We start from the raw sequence: 19,814 nt of genomic DNA on the forward strand, positions 1-19,814 counted from the left end.
AGGGGGTCCCAGCGGTCGGACCCCCCGTGATCTCAAACTTATCCCCTATCCTTAGGATAGGGGATACGTTTTTCACCACTGGACTACCCCTTTAAAACAGCCCAGAAGGCCATTTTTCCTAATTTTCCTACCTCGTATTTACTTTAATAGGAGTTGCTTAAACAGCCTGGTGCTGCCAGCTACGCTTCTTCCATACCTCCTGGAGTTATTTAAATGGGCACAGTCATTAACTTTTTTTTATATGCTGTAGTACTTATGTACTACAACATATCTCTTAAATACATCAATTATTTTTTTTTGTGTTTAAAATATTGTATTTTCTATTTGAAATCCGGCCACTAGGGGTCTCCCTCCTAGTGGCTGGCTGCCGCCTGCTGTTATGTCACTGCTAAATTCGGACCGATCCCGGCTGGGCAATCAGTCCAAATTCAGTCATCCTGCACTCGCTCCCTGCCTGTCAGTTAGACAGGCGTGAGCGAACGCTGTGAACGCCGAGGCTGCGCGCATTGGCGCACACAGAATATCAGTCCTTTTGGGGTAAGTCTGATCTGAGGTCTTATCTGAGGTCCAGGGTCTCGGCAGAGAATTTTGCACAGCAGAACCGGCAAAGCTCCTATACTCCTCCTCCCGGGACAGCACATGCAGTGAGAAGCAGGGAGGAGGAGACTCCGGAGCAGCCTGCCGTGCGATTGGCAACTCATCTCCCAACGGGAGTGCTGCATAGACTAGGTAAGGGCGGAAGCCGGCACCCAGCAGGCTTCAGTGACGTCGCGCCTGCTGGGGAAGTCGGCTTCCTGTTCAGGCAGAGTGAGCAGCGTTACGGCCATGAAAAATTCAATTTAGAAGGTAGGAACATTTTTTTTAAAGGCAGGGAGGGTGTTAGGGAGAGATAACCAATAGGTAGGGACAGAAGAAAAAAAAAAGATAGTGGGAGCTACTCTTTAAACTTCCATTGACTTGAATGGGAGTTGTGTAGATGGTGTAAGCCTCCCGAGCCAGCATTGGCAGCTGCAAGCAGGCCTTAGGGAGCCTATGGAGATGAGAAAACCTTTTTATAGTTAAAGGAGTATTCTGGGATTCAAAAATTGTTTTTAAATGTTACTTACGGGTTGGTAAAAATAAATGATACTTACCTATCCCAGTCCCCGCTCAGCTCCTGGTCCATCAACTTCTGGTCCTCTCCTGGTCGATCGGTTAATCTTTTTCTAGAATAAAACTGCCATGTAAATATATCTAAAAAAGAAAAAATACACACACACACATATATATATATATATATATATATATGTATGTATATGTATGTGGTGTGTGTGTGTTTATAATTAATTTTTTATTTTTTTATTCTGAAACCCACTTTATAAATATTTTGAGGAATAACATAAATAACAATACATCATTCAGTTTTATTATTATTATTGTAGTCGTCCCTTTGAACCGATGATAGCACGCAGGAAATTCCCCGGAGTTGGCTGCAGTCCTGGTGATAACGTTATATCAGAGAATTGCTATTTATGGAATTCCCAGTATATTCAAGGGTTGTGAGGCTTCCGCATTCGCATTCTGTTTATTACCATTTGGAAAGACGACGGTTTTGTGGGTTTTTTAGGTCTTTAAAGGAGATATCCAGGAACAGAAAAAAACTAAGGTAGATTCCTTCCATTAACAGCATCACGGCAGTCCTCAGGTTGTCTGAGGTATTGCAGCTCCGTTTCATTAAAGAGTCTCATGATTTAACATGATCTTGTTAAATTTTAGAATCCTCCCAATTTACTGCCCCCATCATGATAATCCACCCCCTGCCTTTATTTTTATTATTGTTTTTAGTTTTCTACCTTGATATTGCTCTGTATTTTCTGCTCAGTCTCAGTCAGATTGACAGACAAGGAAGGGGCGTTCCCCAGCAGGCGTGACATCATCTGCAAACCCCCCCCCTCCGGTACTCCAGACTACATTTCCTGATTTTGGACTTCTGCTAGGACAGCAGGAGTTCAAAATCGGTGCAGGAGATGGAAGGAAATGTACCCTGGACAAGTAGGGAGACACCTAGTGGCAGCTTTTTTAAACACAAGTAAAACATAGAAAATTAAAAAAATTTTAAACAAAGTGCATTAGAAAGATTTTTCATTTACCATAAGGAGTGCAATAGCAAAAAATGTTTTTAATGATAGTGCCCATTTAAAGTGAATAGAGCCAAGTTGTAATACCACACTCAACCTGAGGACAGGGGGTGGTGCTGTTTTTTGGAAGAAACCAGCTCTGTTTTTCTAACCCTGGATAGCCGTTCCGGGCATGCTGAGAGTTGTAGTTTTGCAACAGCTGGAGATACACTGTTTGGTAAACACTGCCTTTACTTGCCCCCTTACAGCAGTGATGCCCAACCTGTGGCTCTGAACTGTTGCAAAGCCTCTGTCCAGGTATGCTGGAAGTAGTAGTTTTGCAACAGCTGGAGAGCCGTAGGTTGGGGCTCATTCCCTTCCTCTATACGACACCTTGTGCTTCGTCAAACGTAGTCACAGGCTGCAGGAATTCTCAACCCCGGCTCTACAGAAGGGGACACGGGCACAGCAGACACATAGGACACCGAGTGGGAGCCAGTCTCCTAATACCAGGAGCGGTGCCAAGTCATCTCCACATTAATGTCACAACGCCCACCACTTTATATCAGGGGGTTAGGGGGAGCCCTTAGAGGATGCCCCCTCTATAAACTCTCTCCTTGTGTTAGGGCAGCGTCATGGAGGATGCAGCAAAGTACAGTAGAGATATTGGCCGCAGCGAGCAGATGGGGAAACCGCGCACAATGGGTTTACTGTGTCCATTGTGATCGGCCGCAGCTTCATCTATGGACAGATTTTCATGATACTTCCATATTTTGGAGGATGTGTCATCCGGGAACCAACCCAACAATTGTGCAATCGCCTCTGTGTTAGTGTTTTTCAGTATCTCTGGTGTAGTGTAGTCTGGTGTTTCCCAACCAGCGTGCCTCCAGCTGTTGCAAAACTACAACTCCCAGCATGCCCCGAAAGCCTTTGACTGGGAGTGCTCCTAATCTCAGTTTGTTACCTGTATAACAGACACCTAGAAGCAATCAATCAATCTGAGATTAGGAGCATTCCCTTTAAGAGAGTGCTCCTAATCTCCGCTCGTTGCCTGTATAACTGACACCTGGGAGCCAGAAAACTTGCTGATTGATAGGGGATCAAATACCTATTTTTTCTGAGTGAAAAGCAAATCAAGGCAAATGTTATGTGAAATGTGTTTTGCTGGATTTTTTTGTTGTTATTCTGTTTCTCACGGTTCAAACAGACCATTAAAATGTACAAAATCAGCAGGGGATCAAATACTTTTTTCAGGATGTTGGATGGGTGGCAAAGCAACTGTCCTGCCAGGCACGCATTGGAGTCTCTCCATGCCCAATGTGAGATTGGGTAGAAGAGGGCGGCGCTGTACAACATGCCTTAAAGGGGTACTCCGGTGGAAAACAGATTTTTCTGGTGCCAGAAAGTTAAACAGATTTGTAAATTACTTCTTTATAGAAATCTTAATCCTTCTAGTACTTATTAGCAGCTGTATACTACAGAGGAAGTTCTGTAGTTCTTTCCTGTCTGACCACAGTGCTCTCTGCTGGCAGCTCTGTCCGTGTCAGGAACTGTCCAGAGCAGCATAGGTTTGCTATGGGGATTTTTCTCCTATTCTGGACTATTCTGGACAGTTCCTGACATGGACAGAGGTGTCAGCAGAGAGCACTGGGGTCAGACAGAAAAGAAAATCATAAAGAAAAGAACCTTCTCCAGCTGATAAGTACTGGAAGGATTAAGATTATTAAATAGAAGTAATTTACAAATCTGTTTAACTTTCTGGCCCCAGTTGATTCAAAAACATTTGTTTTACACCGGAGTAACCCTTTAATTGCTTTTTAAACAGTTTTAAAGCTTTAAAACGCATTAGTTTTAGTATTTGTTTCCAGATCGAAGTGCATATCCTCTTCTCCTTACTTTGGACTCACAGGCTCAAATAATACAATAATCTAGCATAAGATTAAGACTTAAAGGGGTATTCCAGGCAAAAAGTTTTTTTTAATATATCAACTGGCTCCGGAAAGTTAAACAGATTTGTAAATTACTTCTATTAAAAAATCTTAATCCTTCCAATAGTTATTAGCTTCTGAAGTTGAGTTGTTGTTTTCTGTCTAACTGCTCTCTGATGACTCACGTCCCGGGAGCTGTGCAGTTCCTATGGGGATATTCTCCCATCATGCACAGCTCCCGGGACGTGACATCATCATTGAGCAGTTAGACAGAAAACTTCAGAAGCTAATAACTATTGGAAGGATTAAGATTTTTTAATAGAAATAATTTACAAATCTCAAAGCGAAGATGTGATATTCGGCACTGCTCCTACTGGCTGAGCTGGACTGCTAGACGGGCGTATGACAAGGACAAACCAATAGAGATGTGGTGGTGCTCTGACGTAGTAGCAAAGTTCAAATCTTCCGTACAGTAGAGAATCAGAAAAACATCGGCACTCACCAGTCTTCTCTTTTAAAAGCTTCTTTATTGGTACATACTCACAACATGAAATGCAGTAAGGGAGAGGGATCCGTGCAGGGGGGGTACCCCCCCCCCCCCTGCATGGATCCCTCTCCCTTACTGCATTTCATGTTGTGAGTATGTACCAATAAAGAAGCTTTTAAAAGAGAAGACTGGTGAGTGCCGATGTTTTTCTGATTCTCTACTGTACGGATAATTTACATATCTGTTTAACTTTCCGGAGCCAGTTGATATATAAAAAAAAAAGTTTTTGCCTGGAGTACCCCTTTAATATCATCTGTACTATGTGTCGGATCCTGACACGTTGCGTATTACGTTGCTCCTGTAGTCTGATCACTAACACATTGCTCCATTCTCTCCTTTTAGCTGACAGTGCGCTTAAAGGACATCTGCTCAATGACGAAGGAGAAGACGGCCAGACTCATTCCCAATGCGATCCAGCTGTGCACAGACTCTGAAAAGGTAAGAAGATGAAGTGTCCAGGGATCGAGTCCTGGGGAAGAAAAAGTGTAGGAGCTCCCCCCAAGATTTCCACTGAAGAACTGGTCCTGCAGGACTCCTGCTAATGGGAACGGTGTTCCCGCTGTGGAAAAAAAGTGCAGAAACGCTGTTCCCATGCGTTCCTGCAGAACTTGAGCCCTGGAAGGGTCCCTGACTACTAGAAATGTTCCTGGATTTGAGGTTTGTGTGACTAACCCTGGCACTGCCATCTTTTCTCAGCACTTTTTTACGTCGTTCGGGGCTCGAGATCGAACCTACATGATGATGTTCCGTCTCTGGCAGAATGCTTTACTAGAAAAGGTGACTAAGTTCAATTTCTGTGCTTTCCGTGGTTCTTTCTTCTCCCCTTGTACTGATTATTTCGCTTTTTCTTGCTCCTCGCAGCCCTTATGTCCGAAGGAACTATGGCATTTTGTCCACCAGTGTTATGGCAATGAGCTGGGCCTGACGAGCGATGATGAAGACTATGTTCCACCAGACGACGACTTTAACACCATGGGGTGAGCTTGCAGAGCATTCCCTTCATATGCACCAGTGTTTCTCAACTAAGGCGCCTCTATCTGTTGAAAAACTACAACTCCCAGCATGCCCGGACAGCCAAAGGCTGTCCGGGCATGCTGGGAGTTGTAGTTTTGCAACAGCTGGAGGCACCCTGGTTTGGAAACACTGATAGACACCTGTCTGAAGGAAAAAAATTGTTACGCAATTTATGGGTGTATCTGCACTGAAGGGACACAATCACTGTCCCCCTAACCGATCGGCGCCCATGCATATGTGTGTGATTTTCCGATGGGTTTCAATGGCCGCCGTTGATCCCCCCCCCCCCTCACCTGTTTCGGGCGAGTCCTGGAGGCTGAGGCAGACTCTATCAGTAGATCACCGATAACACTGAATAATGCTAAGCAATAGCATACCATTATTTAGTATTAGCAAGCTAATGATAGCAGGTAATAGTTCCCTAATTATAAATGAAATATATATTCTCTATATGTTCTCCTTTATGATCATAAGCATATAAATGGCCCGTACAAAATATATGGGAAAAACTGTTCCAGGTTAAACCCCCTCAAAGGACAAAGGGGGGGGGGCGCTCCCTCCGTCTGGAGAATAAGTAGTTTAGTCGTAAGAAGAGGCGACAATCTTTCTTTACCATACTCTATACTGTGAATTTATGGAACAGTCTACCTCAGGAACTGGTCACAGCAGGAACAGTTGAGGGCTTTAAACAAAAAAGTGTTAGATACATTCCTAGAACAAAATAACATTAAAGGGGTACTCCGCCCCCTAAACATCTTATCTTAGACATTTGCCCACCGTCACTTTCCTCCCATAGACTTGCATTAAGGGGGCGTGCTGTGAGGTCACGAGGGGCGTGTCCGTGGCATCACAACCCTGCTCCAAGCGTTCGGAACAAAATGTTTCGAACGCTGGGGCAGCAGAGTACCCATTTAATGCTTGTGCAGAATTATAAAATCACATCCCTTCCCCTTCATCTGACCATACCCTTCACTTCCTTGGTTGAACTTGATGGACGTATGTCTTTTTTTCAACCTTACTAACTGTGTATTTCTTTTTTTAATATAAATAAGCCCTTCTGCCAATAAAATTAAAATAACCACCCCTTTTCCTTTTTTCAAATGAAATTTTTTATTTTTTTTTAAACGTGGTAGCGTCACATTCGGAAAAGTCCGAACTGTTAAACACAATGTTTATGATCCCGTACGGTGAACAGCGTAAACATAAAACAAATACCAAAGTACAAACTTTCAGATTTTTGGTTACACCACATCCCCCCAAAAATGTGAAAAAAAAGTGATTTAAAAGTCATATATGCACATGGTGGCGATAAAAACTACCGATTACAGTAGGGCAAAAAATGAGCCCTTATACAGCCCTGCATACAGAAAAATAAGAAAGTTATAGGGATCAGAATAGGACAATTTTAACATACAGTAATTATTTTGTTTAAAAAGTTTAACTTTAAAAAAAAAAAAAAAAAAAAGCAGTATAATAATAGTAAAGCATGTAAACATTGATATCTTTGTAATCGTATTGAACCTACAGAATAAAAATACAGTTTTTCGTAAAGTGCACTCAGTAAAAACGAATCCCCCCCCCCAAATTATATCTTTTTGGTTGCTCTGTGCATTTTATGGTAAATTGGTACACAATAAATTAGTACAAAATAAGAGTTATGACTCTTAAAGGGCAGAAAGTCAAAAAGAGAAGGAAAAACTCAAAACGTAAAAATGAAAATGTGCTGTGCCCCTTAAAGGGGTACTCCGCCCCTAGACGTCTTATCCCCTATCCGAAGGATAGGGGATAAGATTTCTGATCGTGGGGGGTCCCTGCGATCTCTGCTGCTGCACCCCAGACATCCGGTGCAAGGAGTGAACTCCGCTCCTTGCTGGATGACTGGCGATGCGTTACCCCCGCGATCTCCCTGCTGCAACCGGCGTTCGTTTAGAGCGTCGGAGGCTCGTGACGTCACAACCACACCCCCTCAATGCAAGTCTATGGGAGGGGGCGTGACGTCCGTCACGCCCCCTCACATAGACTTGCATTGAGGGGGCGTGGCTGTGACGTCACGAGCCTCCGCCCCGCATTGCCAGTCATCCGGCACGGAGCGAAGTTCACTCCATGCACCGGATGTCTGGGGTGCAGCAGCCTAGATCATGGGGGTCCCCAGCGGCAGGACCCCAGCGATCAAACATCTTATCCCCTATCCTTCAGATAGGGGATAAGATGTCTAGGGACGGAGTACCCCTTTAAAGGGTCAAACCTATACCTTGCTGGATTTGCTATAAATTATATTTAGAGCAGTAACATATCAGTTTGTTATCTATGCAGTTGTCTGATACAGTAAAGTATTAACTTGTTGCATGACTTCACATATAGTTGGCTTTACTTTTATGTTTTTTTCTTTTTCCCTTAAACTGTGGATTGCCGTTTGTTCTCAGCTATTGTGAAGAAATCCCAGTGGAGGATGTAGAAGTGATCGACAATTCTTCCAAAAGCAGCGGAGATATTAAACCAGAAACAAACTGCAACCTCCAGGAACCATCTCTGACCAGTAGTAATGTGACCTCCACCACCAGTAGTGACCCCCCTATGGTATGTGCCATTCCTACGTAGAGAGCAGTCTGTGTCTGTACAGCAACCGAGGGGCTGCAATTGGGTCAGTGCCTAGAAGTGACATTAGGTTCTCACTTTAGGAGCATCTTTTCACACGCTAGGTTAGTGTCCCCCAACCCGTGGCTCTTCAGCTATTGTAAAACTGTCAAGGATGGCTGCGGATGAGGCCTTAAAATGTGCGTGACTGCTGCTGTATACTGCTGAGTGTCGACACAAGAAATATGCACCAGACAAAAAAGTTGGTATGAAACTTTCTCAGCAGGAAACCCAGGAACTTTTTCCAAGAGTTCTTATAGAATTCTCTTTATTACACGGAAGTACATTGGTTTTTACATTTGACAAAAAGGGGAGGCTAGTTATTACGTCAAAATCATCATGTTATATTTTGATTGGTTATTTGAGTTTTGTGTCTGTATACATTAGCATATTATCATTCATTTCTCTCTTGGCCATATTTTGTCTCTAAACTTCCAACTCCTCTTCTTATCTCTCTTCTCTTGGCCTCATTCCAAGGTCTCCATCTTAGTCACGAGCAGATAGCAAGCTGGATATATAGGTTAAGGGTAACAAATATCTTTTTGCAGCATTAGCAATGATATATAAACATGTAAGTATTAATATATATTGATCGGCAGTCAGAATCGTTTTAATCAACTTCCACAAAACTACAACTCCCATCATGTCCATACAGCTGTACAGGCAGCAGCTGGAGGGCCACAGTTTAGGGAACACTGATCTAGGCTATATGTTGGTTTTTAAATGTAAACCTCGGCCATATACCTATAAGTGTTGCCACGGATGACATTCGTAATGCATAGGCAGCTATGGTAACAAATGCATATTGTGTTGTACATGTTTTTTCTATATACTTCTTTATGAAATAGTAAACAGTGTAAATCGATTTGGCACTATATCCATAATCACCCCCTATTCAGATGTCACCAGAGAATCTCATACAATTATATACAAATTACAAAAATAACCAAACTTAGTTCTCTAAGAACTCTTGGGTGTAATCCATCTGGTCCTGCTTACATTTTACTTTAGTTTTTAATTTAGCTTGGTCCATATCTACCTTAAAGGGGTACTCTGCTGCTCAGTGTTTGGGACAAACTGTTCCGAATGCTGGAGCCAGCGTCTGGAGCTTGTGACGTCATAGCCCCGCCCCCTCATGACATCACGTCCCGCCCCCTCAATGTAAGTCTATGGGAGGGGGTGTGACAGCTGTCACGCTTCCTCCCATAGATTTGCATTGAGGGTGCGGGGCTACGATGTCACGAGCTCCCAGCGCCGGTTTGTTCCAAACGCTGAGCAGCGGAGTACCCCTTTAAGACAGTTCAGTACATTACATGATGTGTTACCAGCACTGGCCCCGCAAACATTTTTAATTATCTACCACTAATCGGTAAACAAAATAAATAAAAGTAGTGGACTCATTTACTTTAATCCTGTTTCTATAGTTTGATGGCGGCCTCCTCGATGATATTGACAACGTATTGGACAGGGAGATGCTTCTTGCAAACCTTGAGGAGCAGAAGGTAGAGTTCCTCCCGCCTGTCACTTCTCCATCCTTGGATTTTAATGACAATGAAGATTTGCCCACCGAGCTCAGCGACTCCTCTGAAACACATGATGAAGGTGACTTCTTAATGTATTTATTACAGTATACCTCTAAAGGGTTTTTTTCTAAATCAACTGGTGCTAGAAAGTTAAACAGATTTATAAATTACTTCTATTTAAAAATCCTAACCCTTCCAGTACTTATCAGCTGCTGTATGTTCCAGATGAAGTTCTTTTCTTTTTGAGTTTCCTTTCTGTCTGACCACAGTTCTCTCTGCCGACACCTCTGTCCATTTTAGGAAGTGTCCAGAGTAGGAGCAAATCCCCATAGCAAACCTCACTTGCTCTGGACAGTTCCTAAAATGGACAGAGGTGTAAGCAGAGAGCACTGTGGTCAGACAGAAAGGAAATTCAAAAAGAAAAGAACTTCCTGTCTAGCATATAGCAGCTGATAAGTACTGGAAGGATTAAGATTTTTAAATAGAAGTAATTTACAAATCTGTTAAACTTTCTGGCACCAGTTGATTAAAAAAATGTTTTCCAGGGGAGTACATGGACATATTACAATATATTTGTATATCTTATTAAAGGTAAGTGGCTTCACCTCCCAAGGGCCCGTAGTTACAATTTCCCTATTTGCACAGTGTTTCATGTTGTGTTAGAAGAGCAGTGAGATGTATCAGACTGGCCCGCCTGTCATCTCAGCGCAAGCATGGAGGGAGAAAATGTGTAGAGGGGGGAGCTTGTAGCTCCCATGCCTCCTCCCCCCTCCCCTCCTGTCTGCTCAGGACCAGACCAGTGATGTGAAGAGGGTAGGCTCATATTACTGCTCATTAGATTTTAAGGCAGCAGGAAGCCTTACTCAGATAAGACAGCAGTAAGCCTGTTCTGATGGAAACGACTGGGACTTAGGAAGGCTTCCTGCTGCCTTAAAATCTAATGAGCAGTAATAGGAGCTCTCCTCTTCACATCAATCGTCTCATCCTGAGCAGACACGAGTAAAAGAGGAAGAAGGGATGGGAGCTCTGCTTTCATTGAGTGTGACTTGATGTCACAGCTACGTAGGAGAGAGCAGAGATGGTATGGAAGATCGGTGCACTATAGCCAATAACATTATATCAGTAAGTTGCTTTATTATACTCTTTTGACACCATAAACAGGTTGTTCCTTTTGCCGGACAGCCACTTAAATACACATTTGTTGCTGCTCTATATCTAATGTGCAATAACATCTGCTTGAGGGATGCAATGGATACTGGAAACCTAAATGCAGTCACCTAGGACCTGGGCCAGAGGTGAAAGATTCCTGGATTTTTTTGTAGTTAGGTTTGTCTTTAAGTTTTGCTGTAATTAAAAGAGTCCATACTTGTGAGAAGAGGAGTCCTGTACAGTAAGCTGACCCCCAGCCATCAGCTGAAATCTGTAAGGAAACACTGGGGGTTAAAGGGGTACTCTGGTGAAAAAAAAATGTTTCCAATCAACTGGTGCTCGAAAGTTATACAGACTTGTAAATTACTTTTATGTAAAAATCTTAACCCTTCCAGCACTTATCAGCTGCTGTATGCTCCAAAGGAAGTTGTGTAGTTCTTTTCAGAGTGCTCTCTGCTGCCACCTCTGTCCGTGTCAGGAACTGTCTGGAGCAGGAGAGGTTTGCTATGGGGCTTTGCTTCTGCTCTGGACAGTTCCTGACATGGACAGGGGTGGCAGCAGAGAGCACTGTGGTCAGACTGGAAAGAACTACACAACTTCTTCTGGAGCATACAGCAGCTGATAAGTACTAGAAGGGTCAAGATTTAGAAACAAGTAATTTACAAACTGAGATAACTTTCTGGCACCATTTGTTTTTTTTTTTACGAGGAATTTACGAGGAATAATTTCGGTCAGGAAATTGTTGCCTTCTGTCATTCTATCCATTAAGCTGAATTCAAGTGGAATTTCCATGCGGAAATAAAGAGGAATGAAGGAGGAGGTCATTTAATTCTACTTTTCTGAATTCCGCATGAAAACGATGTCGGGCAGACTTCTATTGGATTCTGCTCGCGGATTCCGCTTGAAGAATGAACATGTTCTTTCTTCAAGCGGAAAGGAATTCTGCTAGCGGGATTTCCGCAGTGTGAACAGGACAACGGAAAAAACATTAAAGTCAATGGGCAGAGGAGATGTGCATTAATATGGAGCGGAGAATTCAAGACGAATTACTCAGTGTGAACGCACCCTTAGTGTTCAGTATCCCTGTAGCACTACCACAGGGGAAAACACAGCATTACACAGTTTCCATTCACATCAATGGGTTTTCTGAGTATTTCAGGACTGTATATTCCAGGTGGTCCCTTTGACCATGAGATTAGGATCCTAAACTGGAAACCCTCCTCCCTTCTTAATTCAGAGTTACCGAACAGGGCTATGGAAATGTTTTTATTGTTTTTATTTATTTATATATTTATTGTTATTTTTTATCTAAACTGGACAACACCTATAAGAATTTTTTTTTCTTTTTTTGCAGGTGAAGTTCAAGCGTTTTACGAGGACCTGAATGGCCGGCAGTATATCAATGAGGTCTTCAACTTCAACGTGGACAAGCTGTTCAGCCTCCTGTTCACCGAATCTCAGTTTCAGAGGGATTTCATGGAGCAGAGAAGGTTTACAGGTGAGAAGTCCAGGATTTAGGGCTCGTAAATAAAGTTGTTTTTAAAGGGTCACTTATTTCTCCAGTCCACCTACCCCCCCCCCCCCCCCCCAGCAGGTCATGTTTTCTGCATTTAGTATTAAAACATGACCTATGGCTGGAGAGGAGTATTTGAGGACTTATGTCTTTAAAGGGGTTGTCCAGGATTACAAAAATGCTGTTTCCTTCTTGCAAAAACAGTACCACTTTTGTTCACAGGTTGTGTCTGGTATTGCAGCTGGGCTCCATTAAAGGGGTACTCCGCCCCTAGACATCTTATCCCCTATCCAAAAGATAGGGGATAAGATGTCAGATCGCCGGGGGTCCCGCTGCTGGGGACCCCGGGGATCGCTGCTGCAGCACCCCGCTATCATTACAGCACAGAGCGAGATCGCTCTGCATGTAATGACGGGCAATACAGGGGCCGGAGCATCGTTACGTCACGGCTCCGCCCCTCGTGACGTCACGGTCCGCACCCGTCAATACAAGTCTATGGGAAGGGGGCGTGGAGATCGTCACGCCCCCTGCCATAGACTTGCATTAAAGGGATGGGCCGTGATGTCATGAGGGGCGGAACCATGACATCACGCTGCTCCGGCCCCTGTATCGCCCGTCACTACGCACAGAGCGAACTCGCTCTGTGCAGTAATGATGGCGGGGTGCCGCAGCAGCGATCCCCGGGGTCCCCAGCAGCGGGACCGCAGCGATCTAACATCTTATCCCCTATCCTTTGGATAGGGGATAAGATGTCAGGGGCAGAGTACCCCTTTAAAGGGGTACTCCCATGGAAAACTTTTTTTTTTTTTTAAATCAACTGGTGCCAAAAAGTTAAACAGATTTGTAAATCACTTCTATAAAAAAAATCTTAATCCTTCCAGTACTTTTAAGTCCAAAAAAGAAATGCATTTCCTCTGATGTCATGACCACAGTGCTCTCTGCTGACCTCTGCTGTCCATTTTAGGAACTGTCCAGAGCAGGAGAAAATCCCCATAGCAAACATATGCTGCTCTGTACAGTTCCTAAAATGGACAGCAGAGGTCAGCAGAGAGCACTGTGATCGTGACATCAGAGGAAATGCATTTCTTTTTTGGATTTCTCTTTAGGAAACAGCTCCTAAAAAGTACTGGAAGGATTAAAATATTTTAATAGAAGTGATTTACAAATCTGTTTAACTTTCTGGCACCAGTTGATTTGAAAAAAAAAAAAAAGTTTTCCACGGGAGTACCCCGACCGAGGACCGAGTTGCAGTACTGCACGCGACCTATGAACAGGAGTGGTGCTGATTTTGCAAAAAGTAGTGTTTTTCTAATCTTGAGTCACAAACATACAAGGCAATGATCTGGGCACCAACCCTATGCTGCACTGTGATTCGGGTATATGGACACCTGATCCATACAGTCCCTGGAAGCCGATCCTGACAACCTCTTCAGTGCAGTCACGCAAACAGTAAACATTAGATGCCGTCAATCAAATAAGAACTGCGGAGCACTCACCGGGTCTTCTCAATCAGGGGCTTCTTTATTGTAACTTTATACACACGGGTTACATGCAGGGGAGATAGATGGTAAAGACGCGGGGGTATTCAAAAAGGTGACGGACCGTTTACGCGCCGGAGCACTTCGTCAGGCCGATGCTATGCATCGGCCTGACGAAGCGCTCCGGCGCGTAAACGGTCCGTCGCCGTCTTGAATACCCCCGCGTCTTTACCATCTGTCTCCCCTGCATGTAACCTGTGTGTATGAAGTTACAATAAAGAAGCTGCCATGGCCTGACGAAGCGTTCCGGCGCGTAAACGGTCCGACGCAATCTTGAATACCCCCGCTTCTTTACCATCGGTCTCCCCTGCATGTAACCCGTGTGTATGAAGTTACAATAAAGAAGCCCCTGATTGAGAAGACCCGGTGAGTGCTCCGCATTTCTTATTTGATTCATTTTTCTAATCTTGGACAATCCCTTTAATCTTGAATTGACCTTCGTTTATAGTCTATAAGGGAGGAGTCTCATGGTTTTTAGTTTTTTTTTTTTCTTTATTGGCAGAAGTTATATTTCATCCGTGGAAGAAAGAAGAAAACGGAAACCAGACGCGGGTTATCTTATACACCATTGCCCTGACCAATCCTCTGGCGCCAAAATCGGCCACTGTAACAGAAACGCAGGTGAGGGATTCTTCTAGACCAGTGGCATTTGAACTGTGGCCCACCAGATGTTGCGAAACTACAACTCCCAGCCGGCCTGGCTGTTCGGGCATGCTGGGAGTTGTAATTTTGCAACATCTGGAGGGCCACAGTTTGGAGACCACTGTTCTAAGCCACTGTTCCCAACCCGTGGTTCTCTATCTGTTGCACAACTACAGCTCCCATTATGGTGGTCAGAGCATGATTAGAAACCAGACGAAAGCAAAACTGGCGGCTCAGCTGAACACTCACACCTGCGCACGGATTAGCCGGTAGTGCTCCCGGTCCAAACAGCAGTACAAGGAAGAAAGATATCCAGCGCAGAGTGCAGTAAATCAGGAACTTTATTGAAGATCACATGGATAGCACAAAAGACACCAACGTGTTTCGGGTCAAGCTGGACCCTTAGTCATGGCATATGCCATGACATGACTAAGGGTCCAGCTTGACCCAAAACGCGTTGGTGTCCTTTGTGCTATCCATGTGATCTTCAATAAAGTTCCTGATTTACTGCACTCTGCGCTGGATATCTTTCTTCCTTGAAGAGCATGATTTGAGTTGTAGTTTTGGATGAGCTACAACCACAGGTTGGGGGAGAACTGCTCTAGACATAAACCCCAACATGGATCTTCACTGTATCTTTTTCAGACACTGTACAAAGCCAGTCAGGAAAGCGAATGTTACGTGATTGATGCCGAAGTCCTGACACACGATATCCCGTACCACGATTACTTCTACACCATCAACCGCTACACGCTAACCCGAGTGGCCCGGAATAAGAGCCGGTTAAGGTACAACCATATTAGAGCCTTGTGCGTGCTTCACTGGAGGGCCCTATTGACATCATATTTTGGGGCTCCACTGGTGGAGGATTTTAAGATGTATACTCCAGCATATATGTGGCATCACACTTAAATGGGCACTGTCACCAACTTTATTTTTTGATATGTTGTAGTACTTGTACTACAACATATCTCTAATATACTTTTTATTATTATTTTTTTCATTAAAAAGGTTTAATTTACATTTAAAAACCGGCTACTTTTGGCCTGGCAATCAGTCCTTTTTCAGTTAGGCTGCACTCGCTCCCTGCCTGTCAATCAGACAGGCGGGAGCGAGCGCATTGGCTCCCCGGCCACTGGCTGGGAGGCCACTCCTTCCGCACGTTGCCGCCGCCTCGTTGCCGCCGCTGTCCCTGCACGCCCGCTGCCGGACTCTGCAGTAACTGCAAGTGTAATGAGGGAACGGGGTATGCGGGGCGGGGGGGGAGGAGGGAACGAGCTAGTGCCGTAGCGGTTGGGGGGGGGGGGGAACTGGCTGGCAAAAAAAAAAAATAGGATGGTGGGAGTTACCCTTTAAACCATATCATATCACAGAAAAAAATGAATAAATAGAATATGTTACCCACTAGGTCATACAGATTCTTTACAGGTCTTTTTTTTTATGTGCCTTGTAAAGAATGTGTATTGGACTCACAAATCCCTCTGTTCTGCTGCTCACGCATTCTGAAATCCACTGCTCAAGCACTGAGCCCGCCCTCACTCTCCATGCATTCACTTCCTCCCAAATTCTGCTGTGCTGTGCCTCTTCATCCAATCACTGCAGGCTGCTCTGTAAGCCCTTCCTCTCTGTTTTCATGCTGCAGTCTGATAGGACAGGAGGGAGCACAGAGGAGTGCTAGTCCCGCCCTCACTTCCTGCACTTTGTCTCAGCCTGTGCTTCAGTTGGGACAAAGATGATGCTGCAGTCAGACCGGAGTATGTTCTGAATTGTATGGGGACCCCTAGTGGTCTTTTTTTTATAAGCCATGATTTATATGTAAAGGAGATGCATTTTCTCATGAAGTATATTGGAAAGGGTAATGTTTGGCCAAGATGTACAACATATAAAAAGTTTTTCCCATTTAACAGGCTACTAGTGACTGCGTTTGGTCTTTTTCACTAACCCCTTTCTGTCCCATAACAGTACAAACGTAGCTTTACTTTTAGTAGTCTACTTTTTGTAAGTCCATGTCATGCCACAGTATGCATCGGAATATCTTTTTGATTATATCAAATTTTGATGATGTAGCTCCAAAAGCTAATATGAATGGGGCCTTAAAGGGGTACTCCGCCAGAGGGGTGCAGCGCCAGAGTCTTGTGATGTCACAGCCACGTCCCCTCAATGCAAGTCTATGGGAGGGGGCGGGCGTGACAGCTGTCACGCCCCCTCCCATATACTTGCATTGAGGGGGCGGGCGTGACATCATGAGGGGTTGGGACTATGACGTCACAAACTCCCGACGCCGGCTCCAGCATTGGGAACAGTTTGTTCCAGATGCTGAGCAGTGGAGTACCCCTTTAACTTTATTTTTCGGTATATGGAGCTGTATGATTTTGTATTTATATCGGTACCATTTTTATTTTTATTTTGTTGTAGCCGTCGTGCCCCTCCCATAAACTTGGATTGAGGGGGCGTGGCTGTGACATCACGGGCGGGGCCGTGATGTCACAAGTGGGGCGTGGCATTACGTCATGAGCCTCCGCCCAGTCATCCGTCACGGAGCGAAGTTCGCTTTGTGCTCCGGATGTCTGGGATGCCTCTGTCGAAATCGCAGGGGTCCCCAGCAGCAGGACCCCACGCAATCAGACTTCTTATCTCCTATCATTTGGATAGGGGATAAGATGTCTAGGGGGCGGAGTACCCCTTTAACCCATCTCGATTGATCTGCAGATCATTCCATCCACAACCGCTTTTGTTTTCCAATTTGTAGGATCTCCACAGAGCTTCGCTACCGAAAACAGCCGTGGGGGCTTGTCAAGACCTTTATTGAAAAAAACTTCTGGAGTGGCCTCGATGAATATTTTCACCATTTAGGTTAGTAACATTTTCTGATCGTCATCATCAAATCACCTGGTCTTAGATATCTAAAACATTCTCCATGAAAAGCAACTTTTGGCCAACAATCCACCATCTTGGTCTCATCTGTTGCCTTACAGACCTGGGGTCCAAGGTTCAAATCCCACAAAGGACAACAAACCCTGCAATGAGTTTGTCTGTTCTCCCAGTGTTTCAGTTTTTTCTTGGTACTCCAGTTTCCTCCCAAATCTACTGATAGGTCAATCTAGATTGTAAGCACCAGTCAGGACAGAAACCAATGTGAGTGAACAGTGTACAGCACTGCGGAATCTGTGTGCGCTTTATAAATAAAGAATTATTATTATTATCTTTAACATTTTTAAAGACTTGGAATGCACGGTATAATAGAAACCTTCAGGACTTTTCATTACACTGTAAATATTCATAACTTATATTAAGCCAGAAAAGTCCTTTAAAAAAGGGCTCAGAACTGCTGACCTTCCTGTATGGAGTCTGGGAAGAACAGTAAATAGGTATTTTGGGTACAGTCATGCAGGAAGCAGGTCTGAAAAAACACCTTTAGGGCCTGTTCACACTAAGAATTTCCTCCCACACATATTCTGATAAGAGATTCTCAGTGCTGCAGGTGCCGCAAATGCCAGGACAGCGCAGACCGGTACCCTCACTACTGATGGCAATGAGGCCCATGCGGAATTTCACCCCAAAAAAAAACATTTAGTGGGGGTGCCTGGGACATTAAAAACTCATTTTTGCTATTGCACTCCTTATGGTAAATAAAAAATCTTTCTAATGTACTTTGTTTTAAAAAAAAAATGAAGTCTTCCATGTTTTATTTGTGTTTAAAAAAGCTGCCACTAGGTGTCTCCCTACTTGTCCTGAGCACATTCTCTTCCCCCATCTCTTGCACAGACTTTGGACTCCTGCTGGCCTGGTAGAAGTCCAAAATCAGGAAATGCAGTCTGGAGTGCTGAGGGAGGGGTGTGCAGCCTTAGCCAATCATAGCTCATCTCACACTGAACTGCTCTGGGCTGTGTGTAGCTTAGTGAGGGAGGAAGTTCTCCCCTGTATGGCTTCAGATGATGTCACGCCTGCTGGGGAACGCCCCTTCCCAGTCTGTGAATCTGACTTAGACTGAGCAGAAAATACAGAGTAATATCAAGGTAGAAAACTAAAAAATTATAAATGCAGGGGGTGGTTTATCATGATGGGGCAGTGACCTGGGAGAATTATAAAATTGAACAAGATCATGACAGGTACTCTTTAGGGCCCGTTCCCACTAAGGATTTTTGCCCATAATTTCCACTTCTTTTCACTACTTTGCAGCAATGGAAGCAAGCGGAAATTCAGGGTGGAAATTCTCAGTGTGAGTGGTCCCTTATAGTCCCAGGCACCACCACTGCATGTTCCCAGGAGGTGGACCCTTCTGGGACATTGTATCATACTGTGTCCCTTGGGGATGACACAGAGCCCTCTGCAGACCTGCGGTATGGACATCCAATCCCTTTCTGTGGCCTCTGATGAGATGAGGCTGTCGGATCCTGACATAAAACAGCAAAATAAACGTTCACGCCAAGTCCAGCTAATACCAGATCTCTGTTGCCGTGGAACATTAACCTTTGTCTACTAATGCTGTCATTTTTATTTTATAATCATCTAATAGGATCAGGGAGCGGTGTATAATGTAGGATCAGGGAGCGGCGTATAATGTAGGATCAGGGAGCGGTGTATAATGTAGGATCAGGGCGCGGTGTATAATGTAGGATCAGGGAGCGGTGTATAATGTAGGATCAGGGAGCGGTGTATAATGTAGGATCAGGGAGCGGTGTATAATGTAGGATCAGGGAGCGGTGTATAATGTAGGATCAGGGAGCGGCGTATAATGTAGGATCAGGGAGCAGTGTATAATGTAGGATCAGGGCGCGGTGTATAATGTAGGATCAGGGAGCGGTGTATAATGTAGGATCAGGGAGCGGTGTATAATGTAGGATCAGGGAGCGGTGTATAATGTAGGATCAGGGAGCGGTGTATAATGTAGGATCAGGGAGCGGTGTATAATGTAGGATCAGGGAGCGGTGTATAATGTAGGATCAGGGAGCGGTGTATAATGTAGGATCAGGGAGCGGTGTATAATGTAGGATCAGGGAGCGGTGTATAATGTAGGATCAGGGAGCGGTGTATAATGTAGGATCAGGGAGCGGTGTATAATGTAGGATCAGGGAGCGGTGTATAATGTAGGATCAGGGAGCGGTGTATAATGTAGGATCAGGGAGCGGTGTATAATGTAGGATCAGGGAGCGGTGTATAATGTAGGATCAGGGAGCGGTGTATAATGTAGGATCAGGGAGCGGTGTATAATGTAGGATCAGGGAGCGGT

The 19,814-nt window shown here is 44.4% G+C and overlaps 1 protein-coding gene across 13 annotated transcripts in view; it reads left to right on the forward strand.

Moving 5' to 3' along the window:
• GRAMD1B (GRAM domain containing 1B) overlaps positions 1–19,814 on the forward strand; it is a 271,033-nt gene that overhangs the window by 229,863 nt on the left and 21,356 nt on the right. For 10 of the 13 annotated variants that reach the window (XM_056543505.1, XM_056543508.1, XM_056543515.1 and 7 more), the window contains 9 exons: positions 4,914–5,009; positions 5,268–5,348; positions 5,433–5,547; positions 7,987–8,162; positions 9,644–9,821; positions 12,246–12,389; positions 14,445–14,563; positions 15,230–15,372; positions 17,334–17,437. In XM_056543505.1, coding sequence (XP_056399480.1) covers positions 4,914–5,009; positions 5,268–5,348; positions 5,433–5,547; positions 7,987–8,162; positions 9,644–9,821; positions 12,246–12,389; positions 14,445–14,563; positions 15,230–15,372; positions 17,334–17,437 — 1,156 coding nt within the window. Of the gene's footprint in view, positions 1–4,913; positions 5,010–5,267; positions 5,349–5,432; positions 5,549–7,986; positions 8,163–9,643; positions 9,822–12,245; positions 12,390–14,444; positions 14,564–15,229; positions 15,373–17,333; positions 17,438–19,814 lie in introns of all 13 variants that reach the window. The other 3 variants (XM_056543506.1, XM_056543509.1, XM_056543514.1) reach the window with 1 other exon arrangement.

The sequence above is a fragment of the Hyla sarda genome, chromosome 10 (assembly GCF_029499605.1).
Source record: "Hyla sarda isolate aHylSar1 chromosome 10, aHylSar1.hap1, whole genome shotgun sequence".
NCBI classification, from domain to species: Eukaryota; Metazoa; Chordata; class Amphibia; order Anura; family Hylidae; genus Hyla; species Hyla sarda.